The sequence below is a fragment of the Amphiura filiformis genome, chromosome 8 (assembly GCF_039555335.1).
Source record: "Amphiura filiformis chromosome 8, Afil_fr2py, whole genome shotgun sequence".
NCBI classification, from domain to species: Eukaryota; Metazoa; Echinodermata; class Ophiuroidea; order Amphilepidida; family Amphiuridae; genus Amphiura; species Amphiura filiformis.
Window position 1 is genome coordinate 13,568,903 of NC_092635.1, and position 27,349 is coordinate 13,596,251.

Sequence of the window (27,349 nt, forward strand, 5' to 3'; positions counted from 1 at the left end):
ATGCTAATTTTACTATCCAATTCACGAATTAGAGCGCAGGCTCTGGTACTCTTGGGATTTTTTTACTTGATTGCAATCTAAGTGTGTTCTGGAACCATTTGCACAGATAGATATAATTTTTGCACAGGTAGATATACATAGGAAAGCTTATTTTAATATACTCGGCTTCGTTCCGATGTGCTGCATCGAGTGCCCAGCTGTCAACAAAGCTCGATGTATGTGATATCACAGACCCCCGTATGTAAAATTAAATCACTGACCCGTCTTTGAAATCCGAGATGTCCGTGAATTACGAGTGCCCCCAAACTGATACTGTTCTATGGGGTGTTGTGAAAATAATTTGCTTCTAATATCAAAACCGCTATTGTAAAAAGTCAGATTATTTTGGTACAGGACTCACTGTTAGGTACAAAATCTGACCACCCACCTTTAAGGGATCGGATAGCAACATCACAAATTTCAAGAAATCAAAATTATTTGATGTCAGAAGGACATTCCTCGTATATATATGCAATTTGGTGTCTGATGTGCTTTCAGGTCCCACAAAAATTCTTTGGAAACGTTAATATCTGATTCCTTATAAGATAAATGACCCAATTTGACAGCCTCATCCTCCACTTCAGCCAGAGATAACAAAATAAGTTTGCATCTGATGTCGCCTGTCAATCAAACTCTGAAACGATTTGTTTATGATTTGCCATGATGATAAATATGGTGGTGTGTGCCCTGTGGTTTATTTTCCACCTTCAAATATACAAACTGTCTCAAAAGTTATGTATTAGTAAATAGGAAACTTTCTTTTCTGGAGACACCATGATAGCAAAGAACTGCATAAGCTCAGAACTGCAAAATAAACTAAAGTGATACAAACTATCCACAAATAGCTTTTGGTGCTTTGTATACTGTGGATTCTTGCAAATTCATGAGGACGGATCGTTTGATTGTGCATGTCTAACACAGTGGCGTAGCTAGGGCTTGTGGCGCCCAGGGCTATGGATACATAATGACGCCCCTCCTGATTCTTTAAACAATTGCACAAATAGGGTCTACCACAATTTTGGTTATAATGAAGTTGAATATTAGTCTTAAATTAATCTTTCAAATGACTGTGCTGAAATGCGCGCGAACATTTTGACTTTCATTGCTTGGAGGGGCGCAAGGTCGATGTTGAATTGGTCAATTTGGCACCCCTAAGGGTGGCGCCTCTGGTGAGGTTTTGAACCACCGACCGGGTGCCAGACGTGCATGGGTCTACCTTTCCACGGGGGTGTAGCTTGGCCGGCCAAGTGTGTCTATCAAATGCATCTAGTATGCAATGTCATGCTCACATGACAAGGATTACCTTGAGCGCATGTATCAATATAGCAGCCAAGTCCGTTTTCTCTGGTTTTAAGGATAATACAATGTTTTGTTGGTCGAAGCAGCAGAAAAAAAGTAGTTCACAGCATCTTGCGAATGGTAGTGAGCTTTAGCAAAAATTGCATTGCTCAATTCATAGCGAGCATGTAGAAGAATTCAAATATCACAGATATACTTTTGTAGGTCCTGTGATTCTTGAGTTATGTTGTAAAGAGGGCTGAAACAACAACACTTTTGTAAAACGTACATAACTCATTAACAACAATAAATTAAGCAAGTTTTCAAAGTATATGATTTGTAGAATGAACTGTTGCAAACACCAAAGTGTTATTTTTCAATAATATATTGATTCAGATAATGAAAATCGAAAAATAACATACATAATTATATTTGAATTGATTGTTTTATTCATTAAAACAAATGATTACATCTAATACAGAATTCTTGAAAGATATCTATTTTGTACTGAGAACAATATACACATTGTATAGAATAATAATGAAATGTCAAATTTTGAGAGTACACAAATATATTCAAATAGACACAGATTTCCACACACAGATAGAGAGTAAGGCACAATTATTGACATCTCAACAGTAAAATATAAATTCAATATAATATGTACAAAATATAAATTGACAGGTACTTGGGTCACTACAACATCACACCAATATTTATTTGAAGTGAGTGTGACCAAAACACATCTAATGTTATAAATGGACCCGCACTTGCCTATTTCTTGATAATATCTCAACCAAGTCGTCAATTCTTTTCTTCATTATTTTACCTGAATCTAATGTACATAACCAATCTTAAATTCTTGTCCCCAGCAATTAATGTCTTTCGAACATTCAAATCTCTGACAAAGTGCTTTCATAAAATGATTTGGAAAAAAGGGGAATGGATAACAGAAAGAAAAGAAAAGAAAGCATTTAAAAAATAAAGTTTCTTAAAAAAAGCCTATTCAGCAATTTGCTCATCTGGAGGATCATATTTAGTGCCATCTGGTCATAGACGTGCTAACATAGTATGCTAGTGTAGCGCGTAAGCAAAAAGGCATGTATTAAAGACAGTTTTCGTATTTTTGCAAATTTTTTTCATAGCAAAAATATCTAATGACAATATTAATGGCTTATCCTTCACTCTTAGGCAATTTATAAACAATTTAAATATTTTACACCTTCGCTGGGATCACTGAATAGGCCTTTATTACAATTAATGTTCATTTCACATTGCACGGGTTTGCCACAAAATTGCGATGATGCTTAATGAGCCAGTAATCAGCCTGCAGGCTCATCCCCAACATTTATTTGACTCATGGTCATAATAATTCATCTTGCTAATCAACCTATTGCTTTTAGCAACATGACAAGGCATTTTCTAGAAATTAATCTCCTAATCAGAATAATGCTTTTAATAATATTCAACTGACAAACATGCATATCATGCAAGTATGCACAACTAGTCCGACGAGTAGGACCTTTTTTTCTAAGTTACCAGACTATACACATTTCACACTATGATCACTATCTCACATGGCACAAGAAAGACAAATCGCGAAAGTCCAGTGACCGCGCCACCCCAAAAAAAGGGAGAAGCAGTTACTGGCTTTTTGTGGTTAATCTTTCTTGAGCGATCAGAGTTAGAGTATAGTTGGTAACTAAGAAAAAAAAAGGTCCTACTCGTCGGACTATGTACAACTGGGCTGCTAATGTATAAACAAAATACAAATTAGCTCAAAATGGATGCCTCGGGGAAGGCCATAATGGTTTCTTTCATCAGCAGATTACCAACATGTGATCATAATACTTTTTTTTTCAGGTTTGCACTACAATGACACGAACATGGAAAACACATGATGTCTGTCTTTTTAATGATGTATAAAGCAGACTATTGCTTGGGTTCCCTTTTTTATACATTCAATTTGATTCTATTTTTGTAAAATATAAAAGTGCATATCTGGCTATGTCTATTGCATGTTCTTTTCTGTTTTTCATACTAGTATAGATATTGTAGTTTACTCATGATATATTCTGTAAAAGTGGTAATTTTTCTGTGAATTTTTTGTGCTTTGTTGATTTTGATCTATTTCACTTGTTCTTAAATTCACGATTTTGAGTTTTTATTAGAACGGGCTCAGTTCCCTCTGATCGCGCTGCCCTGATTGTGAGCATGGAGATGAGCCCAAGGTTTTCATACATACCCCCCTCATTGAATTACATTCATGCATCTTTATTTTCGTGATAACTTTGTTGAGCACGAAAAGTGTAAAAAATTAATAGCCTATTCCACAAAATGTTCCACTTTTACAGTAGGCCTGCGGTTTACCTTATTCATTTAGGCCTGCTTACATTATACAAATAAGGTATCTACAAATATTCCTTCCTTCCTTATATACATGCTTATCTCAATTTTTGAGTACTGACCTTTTAGGTAAATCCCTTAAGCCTTTGCGAGTAGACCTGAAATGTTATGCCAATGTGCACATCATTACCGCGCATTTCCCGACTTTGAAATGCACAGAAACAATATTTGCTAAACGATTTGCACATCGGCGTGACGTCAAATGATGACATCTCAGGTCTACCAGCAAAAGCCTTATAGGATTTACCGAAAAAGGTCAATTGTCACATGGGCTTTACGTGCAGTTTACCTATGCATGATCCTGGAACCTAGGAATGAATTGATTGCAGATACCAGAACTGGGGATGGTCCCCCTTCTCTTTTTAAATAGCTCTGGCACTTAACATGCAATAATAGGCCTAAATAACACAGCCTTGTAACTGTTCATTGCTCCCAAAGTAAAAGAAAGTATCTGGCAGTAGTAAACACAGCAGATACAGCCTTCTCATATGTTACTGCTCTTGAAGTAAAAAAGAAGTACCTGCAGGTAAATACCTTATTAGATACTGCATTTATACTTGGAGAGCAAGTGACTTTGAACAGGTGCAATGAAATGTCAACTTGGTCCACTTTTTGTGACACTTTGTTTTTTAAAAATAAATTTTGTGAATTGTTTTTTTCAAACTGATATGTTGGTAAATACTTAACTTTTACACATGTTCCAACCGACCGTTATTGTCAATTGCTGTGTTTGTAGCAAATTGTAGCAATTTTGTATTATTATTGAAAGTAATTGTGCTAAAGTCTTCAACTTGAGTGAAATGGTCCATGTTTTTTCTTTCATTACCTCATCATTTCGGCTAAAATGGATAGAAAAACCTTCTGACAGTTGTAATATTATTTTGATCATATTTGTGAAATAATAAAATAAAATTCTGACAGAAATCATACATTCAATTTTATCTACATAACACTTGTGAAGTTGTGTGAATAGGCCCTATATTATATTTTCCCCCAAACATCTTGAATTATGTCAAACGAAGAGGCTCAACATGTCGAAGTCAGTACTCAAAGAAAACATGGTATACTAAACTTAAATCAGAAAAAGACCTTATCTTACATTTTATGAGCAATTTGCAAAATGTACAGGATAAGGTACATTATATGCTGAGAACATTTTAAAGGAAATCTGTACCATAAACTAATCAATGGCTAATATAGTTATATACCCCTAAATTAAACATACCAGAGGGTTTATATGAATTTCGGAATATTCCTAACAAAGAAAAAGCACTTTTAATCCTTCATTTCTGCGATTCAAGGAAGCCGCTATGATAGCTGCTTGCGAATCCTTTCTGCCACAAGCGGTAGTGTAACCTTTCACACAGACCCGCTGGGGTTTGTTGACGGGCAAATCAATCGTGTGTTGCTGTGTGGCATTCGCGACCCCCACAGCGAATTTTTGTTTTCAGTGCTGTTTTTACACTTTTCGTTTATTGATCATAAATATTACTTAAAATACATTTTTTTATGTTTTTCTGTAGTTTTATGGGTAAAAATTGTTGCGTTTTCTTTTGAACGAATGTTGAATCTGAACTTTGGTAGTATTCGCTTTGTGTCACCAAAGTTCACGAGGGACGAGGCTTGTGGCACAGATTTCGCTAGTTTCAAAATTGGGGTACCGTCATAGACATACCACCTAGACCTGTAACTGCCCATCCCTAACCATGGCAGTAGGTGAAGCCACGTATCCAAGGTGATTTTGGTCGGGTGGTCGGACGCGGAGAAATAAGCGTTCATGTCTGGAACGAAAAACGCGATCGCTTTGCGTGATTGCTGTGCCGTTATCGCCCGCGTCAAACGCAACATGTTCTGCAGACGCGAACATGTCTGCTTGTTTGCGTCCGGGTTGCGTCCTTGTCAAAATCGTTGCTAAGCAGTGTTGACTTCACTACGCAAACCAAAGTTATAGGTCTAGGTTCTTGTTTGTCTGGGGGTACCGTTACAGCGTAATAAAAAATGCATCGGGTATCAATATGGCAGCCACCATGGATTGCAAACTGACCGCTGATCGTCGTAAGGAATTAAGAATTTCTCCTTTATTTGGACGCATATAAGCTTGGGACTTTTACTGTTTGTCGTTTATATTATTACTGCAACTATATAGCCATTGATTAGTTTATGGTACAGATTTCCTTTAATGACATTGGAAAGACATGACAAGATCAATAGAAAAGGCTGCACTTTCACTGCTGATAGCAACAAACTATTTTCTCGCCAGGAAAGCTGACATTCTGTTACGAGTACACCCCTACCCATAATATAAGACCGTTAAAATATGATAAATGTTTCTACTTGTATACACATTAATATCTTGCCAATTGTCTGCTTCACTTCAAGTTTTATTCCTGGCATCGCATTTAAATGGTGGCCCCATACTCAACATCAAATATTCAATGGCAAATACTTTATTCCATCATAAACATCTGTTAGGATGTTAAGTATTTGACATCAAATAAAAACAGGCTTTAGCAGTGTCATAGTAGTGTCATTATGTCATAGTGGCAATTATGAGGCCGCATGCTCCAAATCAAAGGGATTATATCAGTGATTTGCTAATCCAGAACACCATGAAATTAATAAAAAAACAAATTTTGACATTTCTGAAACAAATATTTATGTGCTAATAAAGTGTCCAAATGGGAAATGTGAAACCATCTACTACCATGACTACAGACAAATCTGACATGTAACATGAAGGTATGATGACAGTATATCAATGAGAGCCTGCCTTGCCCATTTTATAATAGGTGACCATCAAAATTGGGAGTTGCCGTTCCTATATATAATTATTCATGATTTTATCACTTGTTTTGGCAGCAAATTAAAATCCATTTTATAGGAAATTCATTTTCTATCAATGCCTCTTACCACACTTGCATCAATTTGATTGAACATGAAAAACATAAGTTATAGAATAGAAATCATATTTCTAAGACATTACTGTTCAAATCTCTTGTGATTTTGCTCAATATTTTAAAACATCACCAGAATGCTTGGAAATACCGATATCAATCATGAGAAATAATCATTTCATTGTTTTAAATGTGAGACATGGCCAAAAGTAGTCATAATTTTCATTTTTTCCAATAATCATATCCTAGCAACCGAAAGTCATAAAATATCGAATGAAAAATAAAAAATCAATTTTGATCAGCAAGGGACTCATTTGACTATGTCACATTATATGATCACACTGTATTATGGATATGATGTTGCTTATACCTTGAGCCTCGCCTTCAGCATAAACAAGACATAATTATGCTGAATGCTGAATAATGAACCCTTTTGTAACATGGCATTAGTTGGTACAAGCATGACATGATTATCAGAGTAACCATGGTAACACAACATTTTATTATATTTTGATAACAACTATTGAATGTCTGGTTTTACATTTATTGTCAAACACTAATAGCAAATGTTTAATCCATACCTGATACAGTTCACCTACCACTGACATTAATGAGCTACAATGCCTGTCTATAATGCCCTGATGGAAACAAATAGTACATTTATGTGCATGCTACATGCTCTATGTGATGCAACTTAATTATATTTCAAGATCAAATAAAATTTGGATCACATCTCAAGACTGTACAAGTCCGCTTCAGATAAGTCCAGCTTGGACTGCATCGAAGACGTAGCATGCGCATAGCCCATTGACTTCTAACCAAATCAATTTTGAAATTGATAAATGAAACAGCATTTTATAAAAGGCTATCACGGAGCTACTGAGATAAGCATTTATCATTCAGTAGACATGAATAATGACATTTCATTGGTTAGCCCATTGACTTCAAACAAATCAATAGTGATAAAACGTTCATGTCTGATAGATGTGGCTTTATGTATACATCATTTTGAAATTGATAAACGAAAGAGCTTTTTATAAAAGGCTGTCATGGAGCTTCTGAGATAAGCATTTATCTTTCAGTAGACATGAATAAAACATTTCAGTTTGTATGTTCAGCTTTCATATAAAAACTAAAATATAATCAGCACCGAAAATCAGCAGGTCTGCATTTTCGCATTGAATTGTAAACTGTGCTGACCGTGTATGCGGAAGAGACGGCAATTACACGCTACATTACATCATGTGCCGTATTACATGGTCTTAGTTGCATGACTGCAACTGTTAATGATGGAATGTAATGGTGTCAATTATTTATTTATTTATCATGTCTGTTGAATGATAAATTTGTTACCCCCCCCCCCACCCCCCGTTTGTTCATGCAATACGAAAAATATCACTGGTTTGAAGTCATGTGATACGACCTCAAAGCGGTGATTTTTTTCGTATTGAATTCACAAGGAGGGGGTTACTAATAGTATTCACTCTCATACTTCAGTAGAGAACACTCTCCTTTGATTAGATACTGCCTTAAGACCAAAAACAAATTGGTTGGTTGTCCTCTACAACTTCTCTGGGGTAGTGGTGGGCAAAGCAATAATAAAAAAAAAATGATTTCAAAACAGAAATCATTGTCAGAAACTGCATAATAAACTTTATGACGCTTATAATACATGAATGGAACCATAATAACATCCCTTCCATATTAGAAGTGTGAATACTTTTTTTAAAGCTTTTAAAATGGATTTGAAAAAGTGAACATTTTGAAAGAAACATACAAAACAATTGTTTGGTAATTTCAAAATCAGGTTAGGTTTTATTTTGAAAGGCAAAATGTTTTCCCCATTTTCATATTCAGTCAGTCAAGTGATAGTGACAGGTGCAACGGGAGGGGGGCACAGTCCTCACTATTGTCAGTCAGATGGGGAAAAATTATGGGGTTACCCATTATGAGCGGAGGAAGCCGGAAATTTTTGAGCAGTCGGAGAATTGAGAAACATGCCCCCCACTTGAAAAACCTGCAGACACTACTGGTGTAGGTGGTGGTGGACAACCTAACACTTTCTTGAATAATAAGCCTGCATTTGCTCCAAATCAACAAAATTATGCACAATTGTAAAATAGTTTTCTACAAAAAAAAACAACAACAAAAATGATCTTGTACTGAGAGCACCAAGAGAACAAAGACAAAATTAAAGTAAACAAAGAAAAATATTGAAGGGATATAATAAATTTTGATTTTCAAAATGCATAGAAATTTGACTAATATTTACACCATTTTCAGAAATACTTTACAATCATGTGATCTTCTATCTACAAACTGGATTGTCACACATATATCTAATGAATACAAAAATAATAACATGAATTAAATATTGTACACTGTCAAAAATTGCTGTTTTTTACAGTGTTTCATTTTACAGCCAACTTACCGTTTTCTTCACTCATGTCATAATTTTGTATACAAAGGATAATGCCCAATCAGCATAACTGCTAGCAGCTCAGCTTCTTTACATACAAAGAATAATGCTCAGTCGGCATAACTGCTAGCAGCTCAGCTTCTTTACATACAAAGAATAATGCTCAGTCGGCATAACTGCTAGCAGCTCAGCTTCTTTACATAAGAATAATGCCCAATCGGCATAACTGCTAGCAGCTCAGCTTATTTACGTATACAAAGGATAATGCCCAATCGGCATAACTGCTAGCAGCTCAGCAGTACAATTCTGTAAAAGACAATTCTGTAAAACAAAACGGAAAATTGCTGGCAATTTTGCCACTTTTATACGGAACTATTTTTAACAGTGTACATATATTTAAATCATTTGAAATGAACAAAACAATTGGTACCCAGAAGTTTTGTTCAATATTGATTAAAAGATTGCGACTCTCTACACAGTGGGTTCACTGAAAATGAAGTGAATCTCATCTGTGATCAAAATACAACGATTACAAATATTCTGTAACATTTGGAACAGGCAGTCTTTTTAATACAAAAATATTAGAATGTACATAAATGAATAAATCCTTCCATAAGTTATCAGCCTATAGGACTATCTAGGCACAGATTTATATCTCAATTTAACAAAAGTACTACACACACATACACAGACAATGATAAAAATGGTATTTGACAAGATTTTTGGTCTCCGTAGCAACTACAGCGTAGAGTCATTTGTGATAAATTGGTCGCCGGGTAATGACTCGCCAAAAAGTACAAGCATGCAAAATGATCTGTGTTACAGTTGTACTGTCTGCCTGGCTCGCTTGCTTCACGGTGACTGATAATAGGCTAGCTGTGCAATATTAAACCTTGGATGAATTGGAAGCAGCAAGGTTTATTGTTGTTGCGCAAAATCTGCTGCAAATCCCCTTCCTCAAATCGATTTGAATCAGACATCATGGCTACGGGAACGAGAATTATATACTTACTGGGAGAAACGTGTCATTACTCGTTGATACTCTGTATGCTACATTAAATTCAGAATCTGGTAGGGAATCAAGGCATACAAAGACGTAAAACTCTCCTCAATTCCGATATTTGTAAAGCGTGTTTGTAATATTCATTAGCCCTATTCGGCTAACCATCCATCTGAACATCCTTGGGATGGAGCTTATTTGTTGCTCATTTGGAATTGAATATTCATTTTCAAGCTTTGAAGCTATTACCATACTTTAAAAGCTTTTGTGAATTACAGAATATGTGTGTGTAAGGCACCCTGTGACCATGTTGCACTCAATGTGTGGCAACTTTGTACTAGATAAACATCTAGTAAAATACTATCCACTTAAGATTTTTAACAAAAAACTTTTTTTGGAATGCTTAATGTTAAAACTGTTGATTTACACTTTGGAAAAATATATATATTATATATACTAGTACTACAATATATAATGCCTATGGGTTTCATTTTTGTAACTTTTGGACCTTCAGTCGGTCATATTTTTGTACAACTAAATAGCAATTGCAATATGATTACCACTGTTGGTCACTGATGATGAGACCCTGGAATAATTGCCATCAGAGGCCGGCTGTTCAGACGTTTTGTTTGGCTGTGAGTTTATAGTTGTGGCTGGGCTCGGCTGAGGAGATACCAGTACTGTTACTAATTGATTGTGCTTGCTCCATTCACGCCAAACCATGAAGTGATATCTTGCAGTTAACTGAAAAACAAATCAGAAAGCATGAGATAAGAGTTTGTTTTCAAATAATATTTAACCTAAATTATAATTTTGTGTGTAACTCTACATTTAGTAAGTGTTTTAAATGGTGAGACAAAAATAACGTAAAAGATTTTTAGTAAGTGTTTTAAATGGCTCCCCCCCCCAGTGTCAGATGCATGCATGTTCAATTGTTAGTCCCAGTTTCTGAATTCAATAGCCATACTTGAGCAAGAATAAAGCGTCGTTGGGCATGAAAAACTCCCATATGTGCTTTTGGCCCCTGAACATGTTTAAAACAAAACTGCCAACAGGTTACAAAGGAGGTTTTGCTTTAAACATGTTCAGGGGCCAATGACACAGGTTTTTCCTGCCCAATGAAGAAAGGTACCTATGTACCTACTACCATCTTACCATCATGTTAAATGTAACATTGTGGCTTTATTGCTTTTCATGTTTGCTATTTACAAGGTTTATTAGCATATTTATTAGTCCAAAAATACCAAATTATGAGTAGAGTTTTGCAGAATGCGAAAAGCAAATCATTGATTGTCCATGAAAGTGTTTTTTTATACAACATCTCTTGCTTCATTAAAAAATAATGTAAAAGAAAAGTATCATGTGATTATAAAATAATGAAAGCCAGGTCAAGAAAGGTGTGGTATCTATGTTCAATGGCAGGAGAGTTCCAATTGTACACTAATCCGACGAGCCTAGTGATGGTCAGAATTCATTCCGCCATTACTGGGGGCCATCTGCACCAAACTGGTGTTGTAACTTTAAATGGTCAACTTTGTGGAATTGGATTTGTCTATAGGAATGGTCTAGAATCGTCTTGATCATGTTGATAGCATTCCTGAATTCTTCCCAGAATCTTCCCCAGCTAGCTCTGCCCTTTCCCAATAACAAATGATCTTACCAGAGACCAAGCAGAAAAGATTACTATCAGCACTGCAGCTAGTAGAATCAGGCCCAGACCTTCCAAACTTCTGTCCGCATGACGCATGTAGTGGGCAGATCCATTCAGACAAAGCCAGGCACTTATCACCACCAAGGGGGTGAGGACGAGACTGCATGCAAAATCCACCGCAAAATTACGTCTGTCTCTTGGATTGAGGGGATGACGAAACCACTGTAAGTAACAAAATATTTGGGGTTTGAATATAATATCGAAACACTTCCAACATTAAGTAGAATTATCTTAGTCAGACATCTAAAGGTGCACTTTATTATTATTATGTTACCAACCTGAACATTTTTCATGCAAAACAATATTGAAAATAGAACATTATAATTACAACTTTTGAAATTATGAGCCAAGATAATTTGCGTATGAATCAACTTCCAGTTCATATTCTTTTTTCATGCTAGATGTGCATTGAATGGGGTACTTAATGCAAGATACAGTCCACTCGAGAGTGATGTTAGTGCGTGCTCCAGTGCATGTAGTATAAAATTGTGCACATTGACTCGAAGAACTGCCGTTTACACATGCGATCAAAGGCGGTACATATATCATGCACAGAGTATCTCCGACAAAGTGCTGACATCACTCTCTCCCTCTCTCTATAGGAAGCCAAATAGACTATACAAAGTTCACAGGAGTTGGTAATTAGGGGTCAAATAGGTCCAATATGGTACAGCAGTGGGAAGCAAAACAAACGTAAAAGTCAGGTACAATTAGAAAACTGAGAACATGAAAATTGTTCCCGTATTTTTCCTTGTTTGTTTTTGCTTACTACACACCCACCTCTGAAAATGGTTGCGTCTTCCGCCGAGTACAGATTTCAGTATTGCACAATTCGCAGATGTCTTTGTTCCTGGTCTGGAGCCACTGTTCTAGACACTTTTTATGTAAGTAGCGCAACGTTCCTGTGCACCGGCATGGCGAGATGAGATGACCTCCTTGTTCCCCTTCATGACAGATACGACATATAGGACCCTCACTGCTTATAGTGCTGAAACTGTATCAACAAGTCAAGAAAGTTACTTATTATTGCATTTATGTAATCTCAAACACATTGGCCACAATTTGAATAGAAAAGAAAAAAAAAAGAAAAGAAAAAGTAAACCAACCGATTGACCCTGACTTTGGAACTCTAAGGACAATATAATTTGATAGGCCTTTTTATATTATTGAATACAAGAATATATTACACGAAGAGAGAAAAATATTGCATGAGTCGAAGACGAGTGCAGTATTTTTCTATCAGGTGCAATATATATTTTATTATAACACAACAATAAGCCATGCAATATTAAATAATAATAAATACTAATAAATTTTGGATTTATATAGCGCATAGGATTCTAAACGCTGTAATTATATGATATTGAATGGCTTTGAATGTCGTACAAAAAAATATTTCACCAATCAAGTGCAATATATTCTTTTTTGTCACACAAAAATAAGCATTCAATATTATATAAGTAATAATAAATTTTTGATTATTTGGCACATTTTTCCAGATTCAAAACAATGTAATTACAGATGGAAATGTGTCAATTGTAACAAAACTAGTTTATTTATAATATTGGGCTCAAACAAACCAAAATTGAGCCCATAATAATAATGTAATACCTTGTTGCACTAGGGCTTGGATATGCTCCACTGCATCCTCTGCATCCTGGTTTCCATGGCGACACATCATAAGATATTAAAGACTGTGCCTCACTTTTTCCTTCCATCTCATCAACAAAAACAGTCATTGGATTGATAAAACCAATATTCTGCCCATCATCTGCTCCCATGCCATCACCTGTATTAGCATCGCATCTGGAGGCCACTGCTGCAACACTTGCCTCGATATCAAACAGGTGCTGGAGACTAATGCGAGCCCTTCGTCTTCGATCTGGACAGTCATCACTGTGTAAACTACCAGACCTGGTGCTACCTGTTACTGAAGCAGGTGGCGAGGGTGAGTCATCAATGTGTCTCATCTCGGAAAGAGTGGCAAGTGGTGCAGGTGCATATTGAGAGTTGAGTCCTGATACTACTGCAGGAGAAGTGGGGAGTACACAGTTTGCTGTTGGCACCACTGGGTATTCATTAGGCAGTCCTGATACTACTGCAGGAGATGTGGGGAGTGCACTTGCTGCTGCAGAGTTAGCAACAGGGAGAGATGATGCAGGTGTTGTGTGAACAGTCTGTGTCCCTGTTGCTGAAGTTCTGACAGAATCATTGGTATCCACATTTGATCGAACCCACACAGGGCTACTTGCAACAGGTGACTGATCAAATCCTGATGCTGTTGGAGCACTAGGAACAACAGGTGTTTTACATACATGTAAATGCCCCTCTCTTGAATTAGATGCGTCTTGATTTAGCTGTGAACCTACAGTAGATGATGCTTCACTAGGAGTCACAAGATAATTTGGTACCACTATGTTACCATTGTTATCTTGCAGTTGTATATTCCTCCTCCCTATTGGTAGAGGGATGGAGGAAGCCAGGGATGCTGGGGGATTGTCGTTGGTCATTTTATTGAGATGAGATCCTATCTGATCATCTTGTGGTGATGGGTCCATTGGATATCTTGTTGTTGACATCTCATCATTGAAAACTGTACTTGGTGGTTTTCTGCAATGCATAATTGTGAAAACAAGAGTCATATAATCATCTCTATAAATTAGTAGACAAACATTACAATTATAAAACAATTTAAACCTGTGGCTTCTACATATTCCAGTGGCTCCGGAACCGCTGGGCCTGGAGGGCCCGCCCCTCAATAATTTTGGTGGGGGGGCCCAAGTACCCTAGAGCCCCCCCAATAATCTGAGGTAAAATTCATAATTTTAGGGTAAAATTCATAATTTTAGGGTAAAATTCATAATTTTAGGGTAAAATTCATAAATTTTCAGGTAAAATTCATAATTTTAGGGTCAAATTCATAAATTTTCAGGTAAAATTCATAATTTTAGGGTCAGATTCATAATTTTAAGGTAAAATTCATTATTTTAGGGTATAATACAAAATGTAAGGTACAATTCATGTAAAATGTATGCATTTCAAAAGCTTCCATGACCCTCCCGCACCCACCCCTTCAGCGTTTGGCGTCTCCGAGAAGGCCACAAATTTTGGGCCCCCCCCCAATATTCAAAATCTTCCGGAGCCTCTGTATTCTCCTCTACTCAGAAAAGGTGTGTGATCTGATGTGACATCAATATTTTCTGAAATATATTGACAAAGGTTAACTGCTTTAAAGTATAATGTTGTCAACATCAGTAAAGTTCAAACCTCAGATAAATAGTTAAATCTTCATTCATCAAATTAATGTTTGGTCTCGATCTCGGAATGCCAAAGTCTCTGTCTCTTAAATCTTTGTCTCAGGAGTCGGAAGTAAAGGTCTTGGTCTCAGAAGTAAAGATTTTGGAGTTGTAACTAAAGGTCTTGGTCTCAGAAGTAAAGATTTTGGTGTCAGTCTCAGAAGAAAACGTTTTAGTCTCAGTTTTGGATTTGGAGATCTTGATTACATCACTGATCCAAAACTCAAATCACAACTGAACAATTCTGTATGCAAATTGTATGCACTTTACAAACAAGCAAAATGAGGAAGATATGAAAAAATGGATTTCCCAAAGAGCATGTTATATGTTGGATTGAATGGGCAGTAGATTTGCTGGAGGCAGATTCATAAACTCATCCCTCCTCCCATTCATGGGTGTATTGATTGTAAGAAACGAAGACCGGTGGCAGATCAACTGATAATTCACACTGGTGATATAACAATCATCAATCACACAAATTGGGGTTAAATCATCACATGCCTGAATATTTGCGCTTCCCCCACCCCATTCCCTTGTTTACTACCATACTTTCTGGTATCATCAATCACATATTGTTTAAGCAGCAGCTCAATGTTTAATGTCTGATACTATCTCAGATACAGTCCAGTATCATGAGTACATCAAACTACAGCAGCTGTTCTTTTCTCTAAGCTAAAACAATATGCATGATAATGTGGCCCATCACATTAAAATAAGCCAGCTGTTGAAAAGCAACATTCAAATTATGATATTAATAATTTAGAAAATATACATAAGAGAGAGAGAAAAAAAAAGGAATTTGTTATACTTTGTTAATAAAGTACACATCCAACATTATGTCATTGAAAAAGCAAGAAGCATCTTGTTAAAAGAAATCAAATGTGTGATTTGAAACCGTCAGGTTTTGACCATGTGATGGCCGACGGGTCACACTACTTATTCGCCCTTTGCACAGTTGATCTGCCATCTTGCTACCAAAACGAGGTTCTCCCTGCAAATGCATGTGAAAAAAATGCATAAATTTATATTCCTTGCACTTTTCTAGCAATGCACCAGAAGGCTTTTTAAAGCACACATTTGACAGAAGTATACACACACACAACATGCACTTTGTGGGTAGAACCTTGTTTCGAGATGACCTTGGAAGCAAAGGGTCTATAGCCCCTATACACTCGTACAACTACCCATCTTCTGAAAAATACCCCTTTTCAAAAAGAAGTAGATGCCGCTGTGTGGAAGTAAGACCCCTTTTTCACACTTTTCATGGACATAGGTGCATAGCAAAACATTTAACGAGTGACCCCAGCTCGCTTTAGTTCCCAGGGCCACTTTGTTGCTTGTATACCTTGGCTTTGTCTCAGCTATAAGTCTGAGGGCCACAGACTGTTGCTACATAAGATGATTTGCCTGAATTATTTTGAGCATAATTAATTTGAATAAAACTGGTGAAAATTTTGTTTTCAAGCAAAATCAATGTGTAGCTAATATTCTGCTATCTACTGAAGATAGCATATCCGTGATATGGTGTGGTCAATTTGGAGAAATTAATGTAGATTGTAGACCTACTGAAAACAAGCCCTGCCACTTTAACGTGTCAAGAAAAGCATCCATCTGATTATCAGTATCGTGGTACATGCAACCCCCTTTTTCTTCATAGGACAAGGGTGGTAGAGAGTTCACCTTTGTTTCAGATGGACATTTTATTGTGAAATGTCATTGTAAAAGCAATGCAATAAAAAAAATTCTACATAGCCCCCACATGATATTTAATTATCTTTGTAATCACTTAAAAAGCTTTTTAAGTAAAGGAATTACAAGTTTTCTGATTTGAATTCTACACAAAAAAGTACTCCAGGACACATACTTTTCAAAGTTGTAGTGGGTTCCCTTTATACATTTAATATGGACCTCCAAACATCGTCTTTCGCATCATGACACATTTTTTTCTTTGACACCCCCTAAATTTCAAATTGATGCCAGTTGACATGGATTGGCAACTACATGTGGATAACATATAAAACTCGAACCACGAGTCTCGCCTGCTTTTGCGACCGCCTGCTTTCGCGATTACTTTTGGCTAAGTAAATGAACCTGCAACAACCCATGGTGATTTACTTGTTCAATTTGAGCTTGATTGGACCAATATTGATAATTTGACCTTTGACCCCTAAATTTTGGTGGTTCACGGCTGGGCACGATTACCAGGCTGATTTCATGCCCATCCGACAGTTTTTACTAATTTGATCTCAGATGACCCCTGGTAACCACGAAATTACCTTCCAAAAATTTGGCTCTATTATGTTAACTGTACCCACCAAGTTTCATGCCCAATGACAGTTTTTAGTAATTTGACCTCAAATGATCCCTGAGGAAAATTAAAAATTTAGGGAATTTTCAAAAAAGAAAGAAAAACATAATAATTGTTATTTTTTTATTTAGACTTTTAAAATAGGTGGGGAAATACTTTTCTTTGTTATGATTAAAGATTTAAAGTAATGAAGACCTGATTGATTTGACACAGGAGCTATTTTCCTGCAAGGGTGTTGTATTCGAGGCAGCTACCTTAAACTGCTGGTACGCATATGTAGCGATCAGCCTAAGACTGAGGCCTGAAAAAAACACCTAGAAAAAAGCACACGTTTTGAGGAGTTTTATTTAGAGTGACAATTTCACCCAAGTTTTACATTAATTTCAATTGATTTTTTATCGGCATCTTGATGCTGAGTTTACCATTTTTGAGTCAAATGTGTGATCAGATTAAGGTACCTTTTTTCCTATTTTCATTCTTTTTGATACCTAAGCCTATTAAGCGAGATACTTACGTATCGCGCCCTGCCACAAATAAAATCTTGGCCCTTTTTACTTGTTTTTTTTTTTATGTGAGTGATACAACTTCAAATACAATGCATACCAGTACATGTATTATACCACAAGACTTTAATGGAAATTGACAGCTTCCTTCACTCATTTCTTTTAAGATCAATATAGGCCTATATTGGAGTATGAATTCCCAAAAGGTGCTAGAAAGTAGACTACACACTATGAGACTTAAATTCTCGCGATTCACAATACAATGCGCCTCCAACGGTTGCTCTTGCTAGTCCAAACTTTGACCTCCAGGGTCGACATCGCCTTCATAGCCACCATTGAGTTTTTACGCGAGTGTGATAATAATAATGCTGAAAACAGTTCCACAAAGGATTCCGTGTGATCAATTGATCGGAAATGGATCTGCTACAATTATTGTAAACTTCTGTTTAGTGTACATACGCGTGTGCCATAATTATATTGACATTTACACACACAATGACATGTTCCTGTGTTGAATTCGTTTACGCGGGCTTTTGATGTCGACATTTTCACATGATGCACTGCGTATTTCGTCCATTCCCCATCGACCGCTGGAGGCGCATCGTATTGTGAATCGACCGAATTGCAATGTTTGAATGTTGTTAAATACTGCATGATAATTGCTCTGCAGCAAATCGCACATGTATGCATGTTAGACTGGTTCTAAGAAATTATTGTGTAAACTCATGAGAGCAGACAAGACTTGGGTCAGGGCTATCATTATTTAAGTGTCAATAATTGCAAGGCTTCATTCAACCACACCAAAATGATGTTATATTACTTCATATTATGAGCAAGAAAAAATTGTTTCCATGAATATTATGTGGCATGTGCATGCATTTATTTTTTAAGTATTTTTTGTTATTATTTTAGAAATCCTGACAAAATGCAGACATGACAATGTCATCCACCTACATGTATTTAATCCCCTGGGTGTTTAAACTAGCCATTTCAAGGGGGTACACAAATTATGCTTTCTTCAAAACATTTTTTTTCAACACAAACCTATATTATGGCCCCATTTTTTTGAGGAATTCTGCAAATTCCCTGAAAAATTACATACACATATATAGCATGTTATGTACCGTACACACATTTTTTGAACATTTTGAATTAGCACAATCTGAAACGTGATCTGAGAAGAGTGCAAAAATAAATGTTACTGTAGAGCTATTTCCACAAATTGGACTCCCATCCCATTAAAGCCATATTTGTAACATTGCCACAAAAAATAGATTAGTATTTTTTCCCATAAAATGTTAGCTTTTACTGTCAGATATGTCCCTTTTTAATTTTGAGCCGAACAACTGAGGTAAAGCAAATTGGAACACTACGAGCACCAATGTCTTGATTTGTTCAGGGTATGTTAGTTTAATAATGAATGAACATATACAAAATTGTGTAAAAAACAGAATTTTAAAAATATTGAGGGCGTCCTCCTCAGCATGAATACATGTCAGGCGGTGATGGAAGCGATATCGCCAATTTTGAGGTCGCCATTGGATTAACACATAATCATGAAATCTTCATAAACAATTCTAAATTATCTTACTCTAAAACCGTTGGGGTACGACCGTGTACCACACTGCAAGTATGTTAATTTTCCATTTGTAATTGCTAACCGTGTATTTTGAATGGGGCTGTCAGCCCTGTATCTTCGCCAGCCTCGTCGTCACGTGTTGCGCTCCTATGCCGCCTGAATACAATACGACTTAAGTTTTATATTAAAGCAGACTTACATGTAAGTGGAAGCTTATTGTGTCTCATTTCCCATGTTTCATGGCATAAAATAGATGGCCAATGCGCCAGCTGGAGACATGCTTGGAGTTTTGATGGGACCAGGCTCAAACAAAATGCTCTTCAGAGATGCCACTCAGTTTTACTCAAATTAAAACCTGAAACTGGCGAGAAAAACCTGAAAAAGCATGTGAACGCAAGCCAAAAAGCCCCAAAACGGGCTGAAAATAAATAAAAACACAGGAATTTGGACTCACAAAAAACCTGAATTCAGGTCGAAACCTGAAGAGTAGCATCTCTGGCTCTTAGCAGTAAAAACTAGCAGTGGCTAAAACTAGCCTACATAACAAGCATGCTGGCAATGTGTGGAAAGAAAAATGCTGCAAAATGTTGATCATGATAGCACAATAAATGAAAAGCTGAAGTATAAACAAGATAATAACATGATGTTGGTTGATGGAAAGATTAAAGTCCCTGGGAAAAAGTCTAAACTTTATCAACTTCACATTCCCGTTCTCTTTATCTTCTGGCCACCGGGCTGGCCACCTGCAATGTACAACAAATGTATAATAAATTTACATACCTATAAACATGACAGTACCTCATTGCAAATCAGAACTGGTTCACAGGTTCAGCATATAAATTCCAATCCCAATTACTACATGTATGTATTAGCAGAACATGAAGCCAAGGTCTAAATCATGTGACTGGTTGTATTCATGTAACTTGGCACATTGAAAACTCAGCAAAGCATGTTGTAAAACATATCTCACTAAAATATACCAGCTAGCACACACAGTAACTATATGGCAGAGCACTGCGATGGCAGAGCACACAATCGCATGATAATAAGGCAGACAGACAGTCTACAGACAATCTTTTAACATAATTCCTGTCATGGTCTGAATGACACTGGTGCACTATGCCAGCATACATCTACCACACCAGTCTGCAGGCAACAGTCAATGAACTAATGATTGTGACTACATAGCATGGCAGGGAGCAGACAATACAAGGACAAATGTTATGATGTGTTGCCATTATCATATGCACCCACACAGTTACATTATTTATCAGTCATGCACAATTAATTGATCAACCATATCAATAACCACATCTGAAGCCCAGACTTTCATTCATTATATTCCTGACAGGACATGAGACTCATGTCATATCATATTTGTGCATTATCCAATTTTTTAAATTAAAGTGTTATACATGTATTTTGGAAAATGTGCCTAGGGAAAATGTGAACTTGCAATGATCAATACATTCATGTGAAATGTTTGTACAAATGTGGCAACACTGGTTTGTTTTCCTTGAGGCTTCCACTGTGTTGAGGTATTACATAACAGTGTCTGGAGGTCAGACAAATACCAGGGCACTGGTTGTCCATGTGGCTGCAGGCAACGTGGGCATGCACGCAGCTATTTGCAAGCTGCACTGTCTGTGCTGCAAGACAGAGCAGTGAAATGGTTAGTCTGGCCCAAAGACTTGTACTGTTTTCTTTGCTCACAATTCAGTGGTAGGGATATTATTGGACAATAATTGTTGCAAGCAACCACATGACATTTTGGGAGTTGTTTCTCTTTAGTAACAATTAGGCCCCATTACTTTGAACGTTCATCAAACGGCTCCTCTGATGATCAAAATTTAAAGCAGAATTTGTGTATTTGTTCATTTTTGACATATTCCAATTTCATGGGAACCCAGTTTTCTTGTAAATGTAATTGTACATTATCATTTGCAAAAACATGAGCCCTGGGGAGGGTAAAATGGGGGGGGGGTTAGGCTGAGAGGGTTTTTACAAAATAGGTCTTCATCATGTTCATGAAACCTTCACTGCTAACAAAAGGACTTTGACCAAGTTAATTTTAGCATAATTTAATAAACATTTTAATTATGACAGTGAAATTTCCAGTGTTCGAATTTAGGAAAAATAAATGGTTGTCCCACGGACAACCAGATTACAATTTCTGGTTGTCCGTCTAAGTTTTTGGTTGTCCGTAGGCCTACAAATGTGACTTTTGGCTAGATTTTTGGTTGTCCGGCGCACAACCGAATCAGTATTTTTGGTTGTCCGGCGACTTTTTTAGTTGTCCCGGGCAACCGGACAACCAAAATTTCGAACGCTGGAAATTTCTCCTTGGAAAAAGATTATTATGATTCCTTCACGCCTTTGTAACTTCATTTCAGTGATAAATCTTCATCTCAATTTATACCCATTTATCCATAACATCCTACTTTTGTGTTAGATTTATTTTTTGTGTTAAAATACATTGAAGTTTAATAGAGTTGCAATTGATGTTCAAAGGACATCATTGTCCTAAATCTTGGAAGTTGGAATCCTGAGTCAATCCTACCACTCAATCATGTGAGGATGCGATCAAGATGTACTATAGCAGGAAGTTAAACTCGCAGCGGTATTTAAACTATTTGATTGGTCAGTAATTAATTATTTTGTGTTATGAACTACTAAATATTTTGATCGTATGAATTATACCAAGGTATTCTAGCTTACAATGTTATTAAGTTTATCACATTTTTACAATTGTATAAAAATCAGAAATTTGAAAAACTTTCCATTAGGCGCAGGTGCCATATTTAACGTTAGGTTTGGATACTTACTTTATATGGTATTTTCTTTATTTCTTTATTATGGAAAATAAAGAAAATTATTAAATATCCAAACCTAGTGTAAACGCTAAATACCGCATCTCCACAGGCCTCCAGAAAATTTTCTGCTGTCTGGGAACTTAATGACAAGTGCTGAAAATTTTCTGTGAAATAACTGAAATAGGCCTATGTGTGTAGCGTGGAAGGACATCACAAGCGCCAAGCGAAATCCTAACGGCGGGGTCCAGGGCCCGCTTAAGGGCCCTGGAAGCTCTCAGGGTTTAGATGCTCTCTCGTGCAATCTGAGCCTTATTTTGGAACAGTTTTCTATAAAAATTTACATCCTTTTTCACAAAAAAACACAACTTAAAATTTCAAAGTATTACTGTCAAAACTCAAAACAATTTTTTATTTATTTTTTAACATTTTTTTAGAAGTATTTTGCAACTTTGAAGAACCACTGGACCTATTCTGAAGGGTTAGGATTATTCACAGATAATTTGAAAAAAAAAATGGAAAAAAATTACGAAAAATTACAGTTTGTTATCCTTAATATGCAAACCATTAACTTGTTTACCTCTTCATCTATCACATATTATAAATGCATGGAAAACCAATGCATCTATAATATGTGATAGATGAAGAAATAAACATTAGTTAATGGTTTGCATATACAGATAACAAACTGTAATTTTTTTCTGATTTTTTTTTTTTTTTTTTAAATTAACTGTGAATGATCCTGAAGTTTCATAATAGGTCCAGTGGTTCTCCAAGGTCGCCGAAAACTTTTTTTTTTTTTTTTTTTTTTTTTTTTTTTTTTTTTTTTTTTTTTTTTTTTTCTGTGACCTATGTGAGCTTTCTGGGAACGCCGTTCCCGCGTTCCCGCGGTTTTTGGAGGCCTGCATCTCCACCTAAATAATGCAAGGCATCCTCCTTAGGGACCGTTCAGTTCACAAACACTTGTAAGGGGGGACCTGATGCAAAAAAAATTTATCACGAAAATTTTTCGGGCCCCCCCTTTACAGACCTCAAAAATTTCAGGGCCCCCCCCCCCTTTTTGACATGAAAATTATGGGTCAACCCCATAGAAAAGCATATAAACTCAATTTTTCCAGGAAAAAGGCCCCCCCCCCCTTAGGAGGGTCAAAAAATTTGAGGGCAATGACAATATTGATGGTCAAATCAATTACAAATTTATAAAATAGGTTTATTTGGCAAAAGTTTGTGCAGCATTGAGGGTTGATTTAAAAAAAATAAAAACATTTTATTGCATTTTTCAACAACAAAACCAAATAATGCAGTAAAATTGTTTTGGAGCAAAATTGTCCTTGAAATGAAAAATAGGGTATATTTCTAGGACTTTCGTCCGTGTTTTACCGCTACAGTTTTTTCAAGTTATTGTCCTCATTTCCCGTGAAATAGGGGTAAAAATTCAAAAGCGTCCTTAAATGGTAAAAATATGGGTATTTATTTCGAAAAAATGTCCTTGATTCCTCGTGATAAGGGGGTGAAATGAAAATGCGTCCTCAAAATGATAAAAATAGGGGAGGTATTTGGGGGCAAATTTTCCTTGATTTCGTGCAAAATAGGGGGTAAAATTGCTGCAAATGTCCTTGATTCCCCGTGAAATAGGGGTCATTTTCAAATCCTGGAACGGTCATACGTCCTACCTTTAAATACAAACTGAACCCACCGGGGATACATGTGTCAATCAAATTGCCTACAACATGTGATCATTTATTATTCTTAAATAGCATAACTAGGATCAATAGATTCAATACATGTACCTCCTACTTTTTTCTGCACACAGTGTACCTAATAGGGGTGTGATTTTGGGTAATTTTGTGCCGGCGCATTTTTCGGGCGGGTAACTGAAATTGCAAACAAAAAAAAATAATAATTTTGTTTTTGAAAAAGTTTTTTTTTAAAGTTTTTTTGGTTTTGTAGTGTCTCTGGACCTAGACTTAAATGCTAGGATCATTCATGGTTGACCTAAAAAAACAAACATTGCACAATGTTTTGTGTTTTTAATAAGAAAATTTATATTTTGTATTCATGTCATACTCTATTAAGGGGGTACTACACCCCTCGATAAATTTGTGTCTATTTTTGCATTTTTCTCAAAAACTAATAATACAGTGGTAACAAAGTTACATATATTATAGGCGAGAATCCAATTACTACACTGGAATTTCAGTGACCCATGACAAGCGGTTTGTTATTTATGATAAGAAATAAGGTACCGCTAGGATGTACCTCATTTCCAATCATATACTGAACCGCTTGTCTTGAGTCACTGAAATTTCAGTAAAGTAATTGGATTCCTTGCCCCAATAATATACATTACTTTTGTTACCATATTCTGTTGTTATTTTTTGAGAAAAATGCAAAAATAGTCACAAATTTACCACAGGGGTGTAGTACCCCCTTAATGATATCAAAATGCATTGAATTTGAATGCATTTTCACTGGGTTGGGAGCAAACTCAAATTTAACAGTAACAGTAAAGGGAGCCCTCTCATGGGGAAATTTGTGGGGAAACAATTAACTTATAATTGGGAGCGCTATAGCGGTATGTTGGCGATTTCGCAAAGCAGTCAGTGGTATCCGGGAGTGATATAGATCCAGATTGAATGAATTGAAAATAACAATGTACGTGAAGCAGTGATTAATACTTGCCAAGATCAGACAAAATAATGCAGAGATCACACAAAATAAAGTGAAGAATAAAAAATAAAAAAAAGACCAAATATCGACTATCGCATAGTCTAGGGGATGAGGCTGTGGATCACGAAATGCCCTTTAGTTTTTAAGTATTATTATTGACTATTTTCAAAGTTCAGAACTTCGGACCCCTTAGATTCTTACCTGACCCCTTAAATTAGGGCTTTGCAGGGCTTAACGGGTCTGGAAACAGTGGCGTACCATGAACGCTCCAACCCCGGGGGGGGCTGAAGAAAATTCAATTTTGCCGCCCCTTCCACAACAGCCCGAAAAGGTTGACCCAATTTTTTTTTTGGTGGTTTGAAAAAGTGAAGAGCACATTTTTTTTATACTTTATCAAATTTTTCCGCCCTTTTTTATTTACCAAGTCTTTTTGCCGCCCCCTTCATTTTTTCCGCCCCTGTTTTTGCCACCCCTTCTTCTTCCGCTGCCACTTCATTTTGGCCGCCCCCTGCTTTTACCCCGGGGGGCTAGCACCCCAAAATACGCGAATGGGAAAATCAACTGGGCCCTTTACATATCAAAACGTTTATAGCTGTGAGAGACCCATTACAAACTGTGACTTATAACTTCTTTCCAACACTGTTTATAGGGATCACAAGGTCAAACGCGATCTCTGTGTGTAGTTCAATGCAGTCTCAGATTATCATCTTTAACCTTTGGTGAAACCTCAACATACGAACCGGCTCACTGCACGGACGGTGTACAGAATGCGGAAAGACCAATATACCTAGTGATTTGGGGTTTTTGTTCGTACCAATTTTTTTCAGATTTTTCACTGTACATGTGTATTGCGATCCTGCGAATGAGACACTTGACAAATCAGATTCTTTCTTAGATGACCATTATTGGCCAAGCTTCTATTGGATACCTCGACCAGGTAAACAATGGTTCCATGTCATTATAACACTTTGAGATAAATGGTCAAAATACGTAGAAAATCATAGAAAAGTTGAAAAACATGGATTTCAGGCAGAAAACAAAACATTTTTAATACAAAGGTGGAGGTGAATAAAAATTATTTGAGAGTAAATAATATCATCTACATTATTTTCGATGCAATCATAAATTATATTGCAGGACATTCTCATGTTTTGTTTTGGTACAACAACAGTCTGTGATATATGACTAATAATTTCAAAGTTGTGATTTTAGTATTAAAAATACAAATGTTTGATTTTTGTTGATGTCACTTGTCAGTAGACAGTATACAGTACGCGCGGTTGTTAATGGAATGAAATAAGAAAATGAGTAATCCCTAACGTTTTGATATGCGTTGATGCATTTTTGAGGTCGCGCTAGGCCCTGCTACTCTTTCAAAGCTGTGACTGTAGGCCAACTTACAATTTTATTTTTGGACTCATTTATCATATCGAAACCCTACATGGATCGAATCCATGGGTTCCTACAGTCACCGAGGGCCGATCTGAGGGCTGATGACACACATTCGATGGGTGTATCGAAACCCTGCCCCACAGTCAGGGCAGGCCCAGTAAAAATAGACAAAAATACAAAATGACGTGTGCCAGTACAGTCCTAAATACGGCGCACAGGACTATATTAGTGTTAGCGAGTCTAGTGCCAAATATGTAAACTTAATACTCAAAGGTTTCCTGGTGGAGCTTAGATGAAAAAATATTAAGCTTACCTGCACAGTCTTCTATCTTTTCCTTGAATCCGAACTTTCGTACCGGGAGTTGAAATTGTTTGCACTTCCGGGTTACGAGTTCTTTGTACGCATCAATCGTCGGCGCGTAACTGACCAATCACAGTCGTAAGTTGGACACCTATCAAACTTTTCACCAATTAAAAGCCAGTTTTATGTGGCGTCCTGCGTCGGTAGCGCTATTACGCGCGCTCATGCCCAGCCTGTGTCACCTCTGGTGTCACCTCAATTCCCGGGCCTCAATTCGGACCTCGTATCGACCGTTTCTGTGATTTCTGTTCAAGGCCAAGTAAAAACTAGATCAGTAGATGAGGGGCATCCGGCCCCCCAACTCAACACAAAAGTTGACAACCATGAGAGTTACCAAATCTTTCAAAAGCCCCCTTTTGCAATGATTTGTCATCAAATTTGACCCCTTTTTCATGCAAAATCGAGGACAAAATATGGCCAAAAACAACCCCTTTTTTGTGGTTTTCAATGACTAGAAATTCAAACACCCGCTTTCAGTGATTAGAATTTCAAACACCCCTTATCAATGACACTAAATATTGACATAAAATCTCTGGATTTTCTCAATTACCCCTTTTATCCAAATTTCGTGGACAGTGCAAATTAAATACCCCTATTTTGCTCATTTCACTCAGGCCCGATTTCACTGTCAAAATTAACCCCTTTTCCGCGCAATTTGGTAACTCTCGATCTCTCATGGTTGT

The 27,349-nt window shown here is 36.7% G+C and overlaps 1 protein-coding gene across 1 annotated transcript; it reads right to left on the reverse strand.

The window, feature by feature from the left end:
• Positions 1 to 7,987: 7,987 nt before the first annotated feature.
• On the reverse strand, positions 7,988 to 26,651 carry LOC140158649 (uncharacterized). The gene is made up of 5 exons (XM_072181818.1): positions 26,619 to 26,651; positions 13,359 to 14,357; positions 12,528 to 12,741; positions 11,697 to 11,909; positions 7,988 to 10,780 (listed from the first exon to the last, which is right to left on the reverse strand). The coding sequence occupies exons 2-5, from the start codon at positions 14,324 to 14,326 to the stop codon at positions 10,571 to 10,573; spliced, it is 1,605 nt and encodes a 534-aa protein (XP_072037919.1). The 5' UTR covers positions 14,327 to 14,357; positions 26,619 to 26,651; the 3' UTR covers positions 7,988 to 10,570.
• Positions 26,652 to 27,349: the final 698 nt, after the last annotated feature.

Coding starts and splice junctions, on each gene's coding strand:
- LOC140158649 (XM_072181818.1), bottom strand. CDS start 14,326: ATGTCAACAACAAGATATCCAATGGACCCATCACCACAAGATGATCAG. Junction 12,742..13,358: donor CCAAGCCCTAGTGCAACAAG/GTATTACATTAT, acceptor TTGTTGATACAG/TTTCAGCACTATAAGCAGTG. Junction 11,910..12,527: donor AGACGCAACCATTTTCAGAG/GTGGGTGTGTAG, acceptor TGTTACTTACAG/TGGTTTCGTCATCCCCTCAA.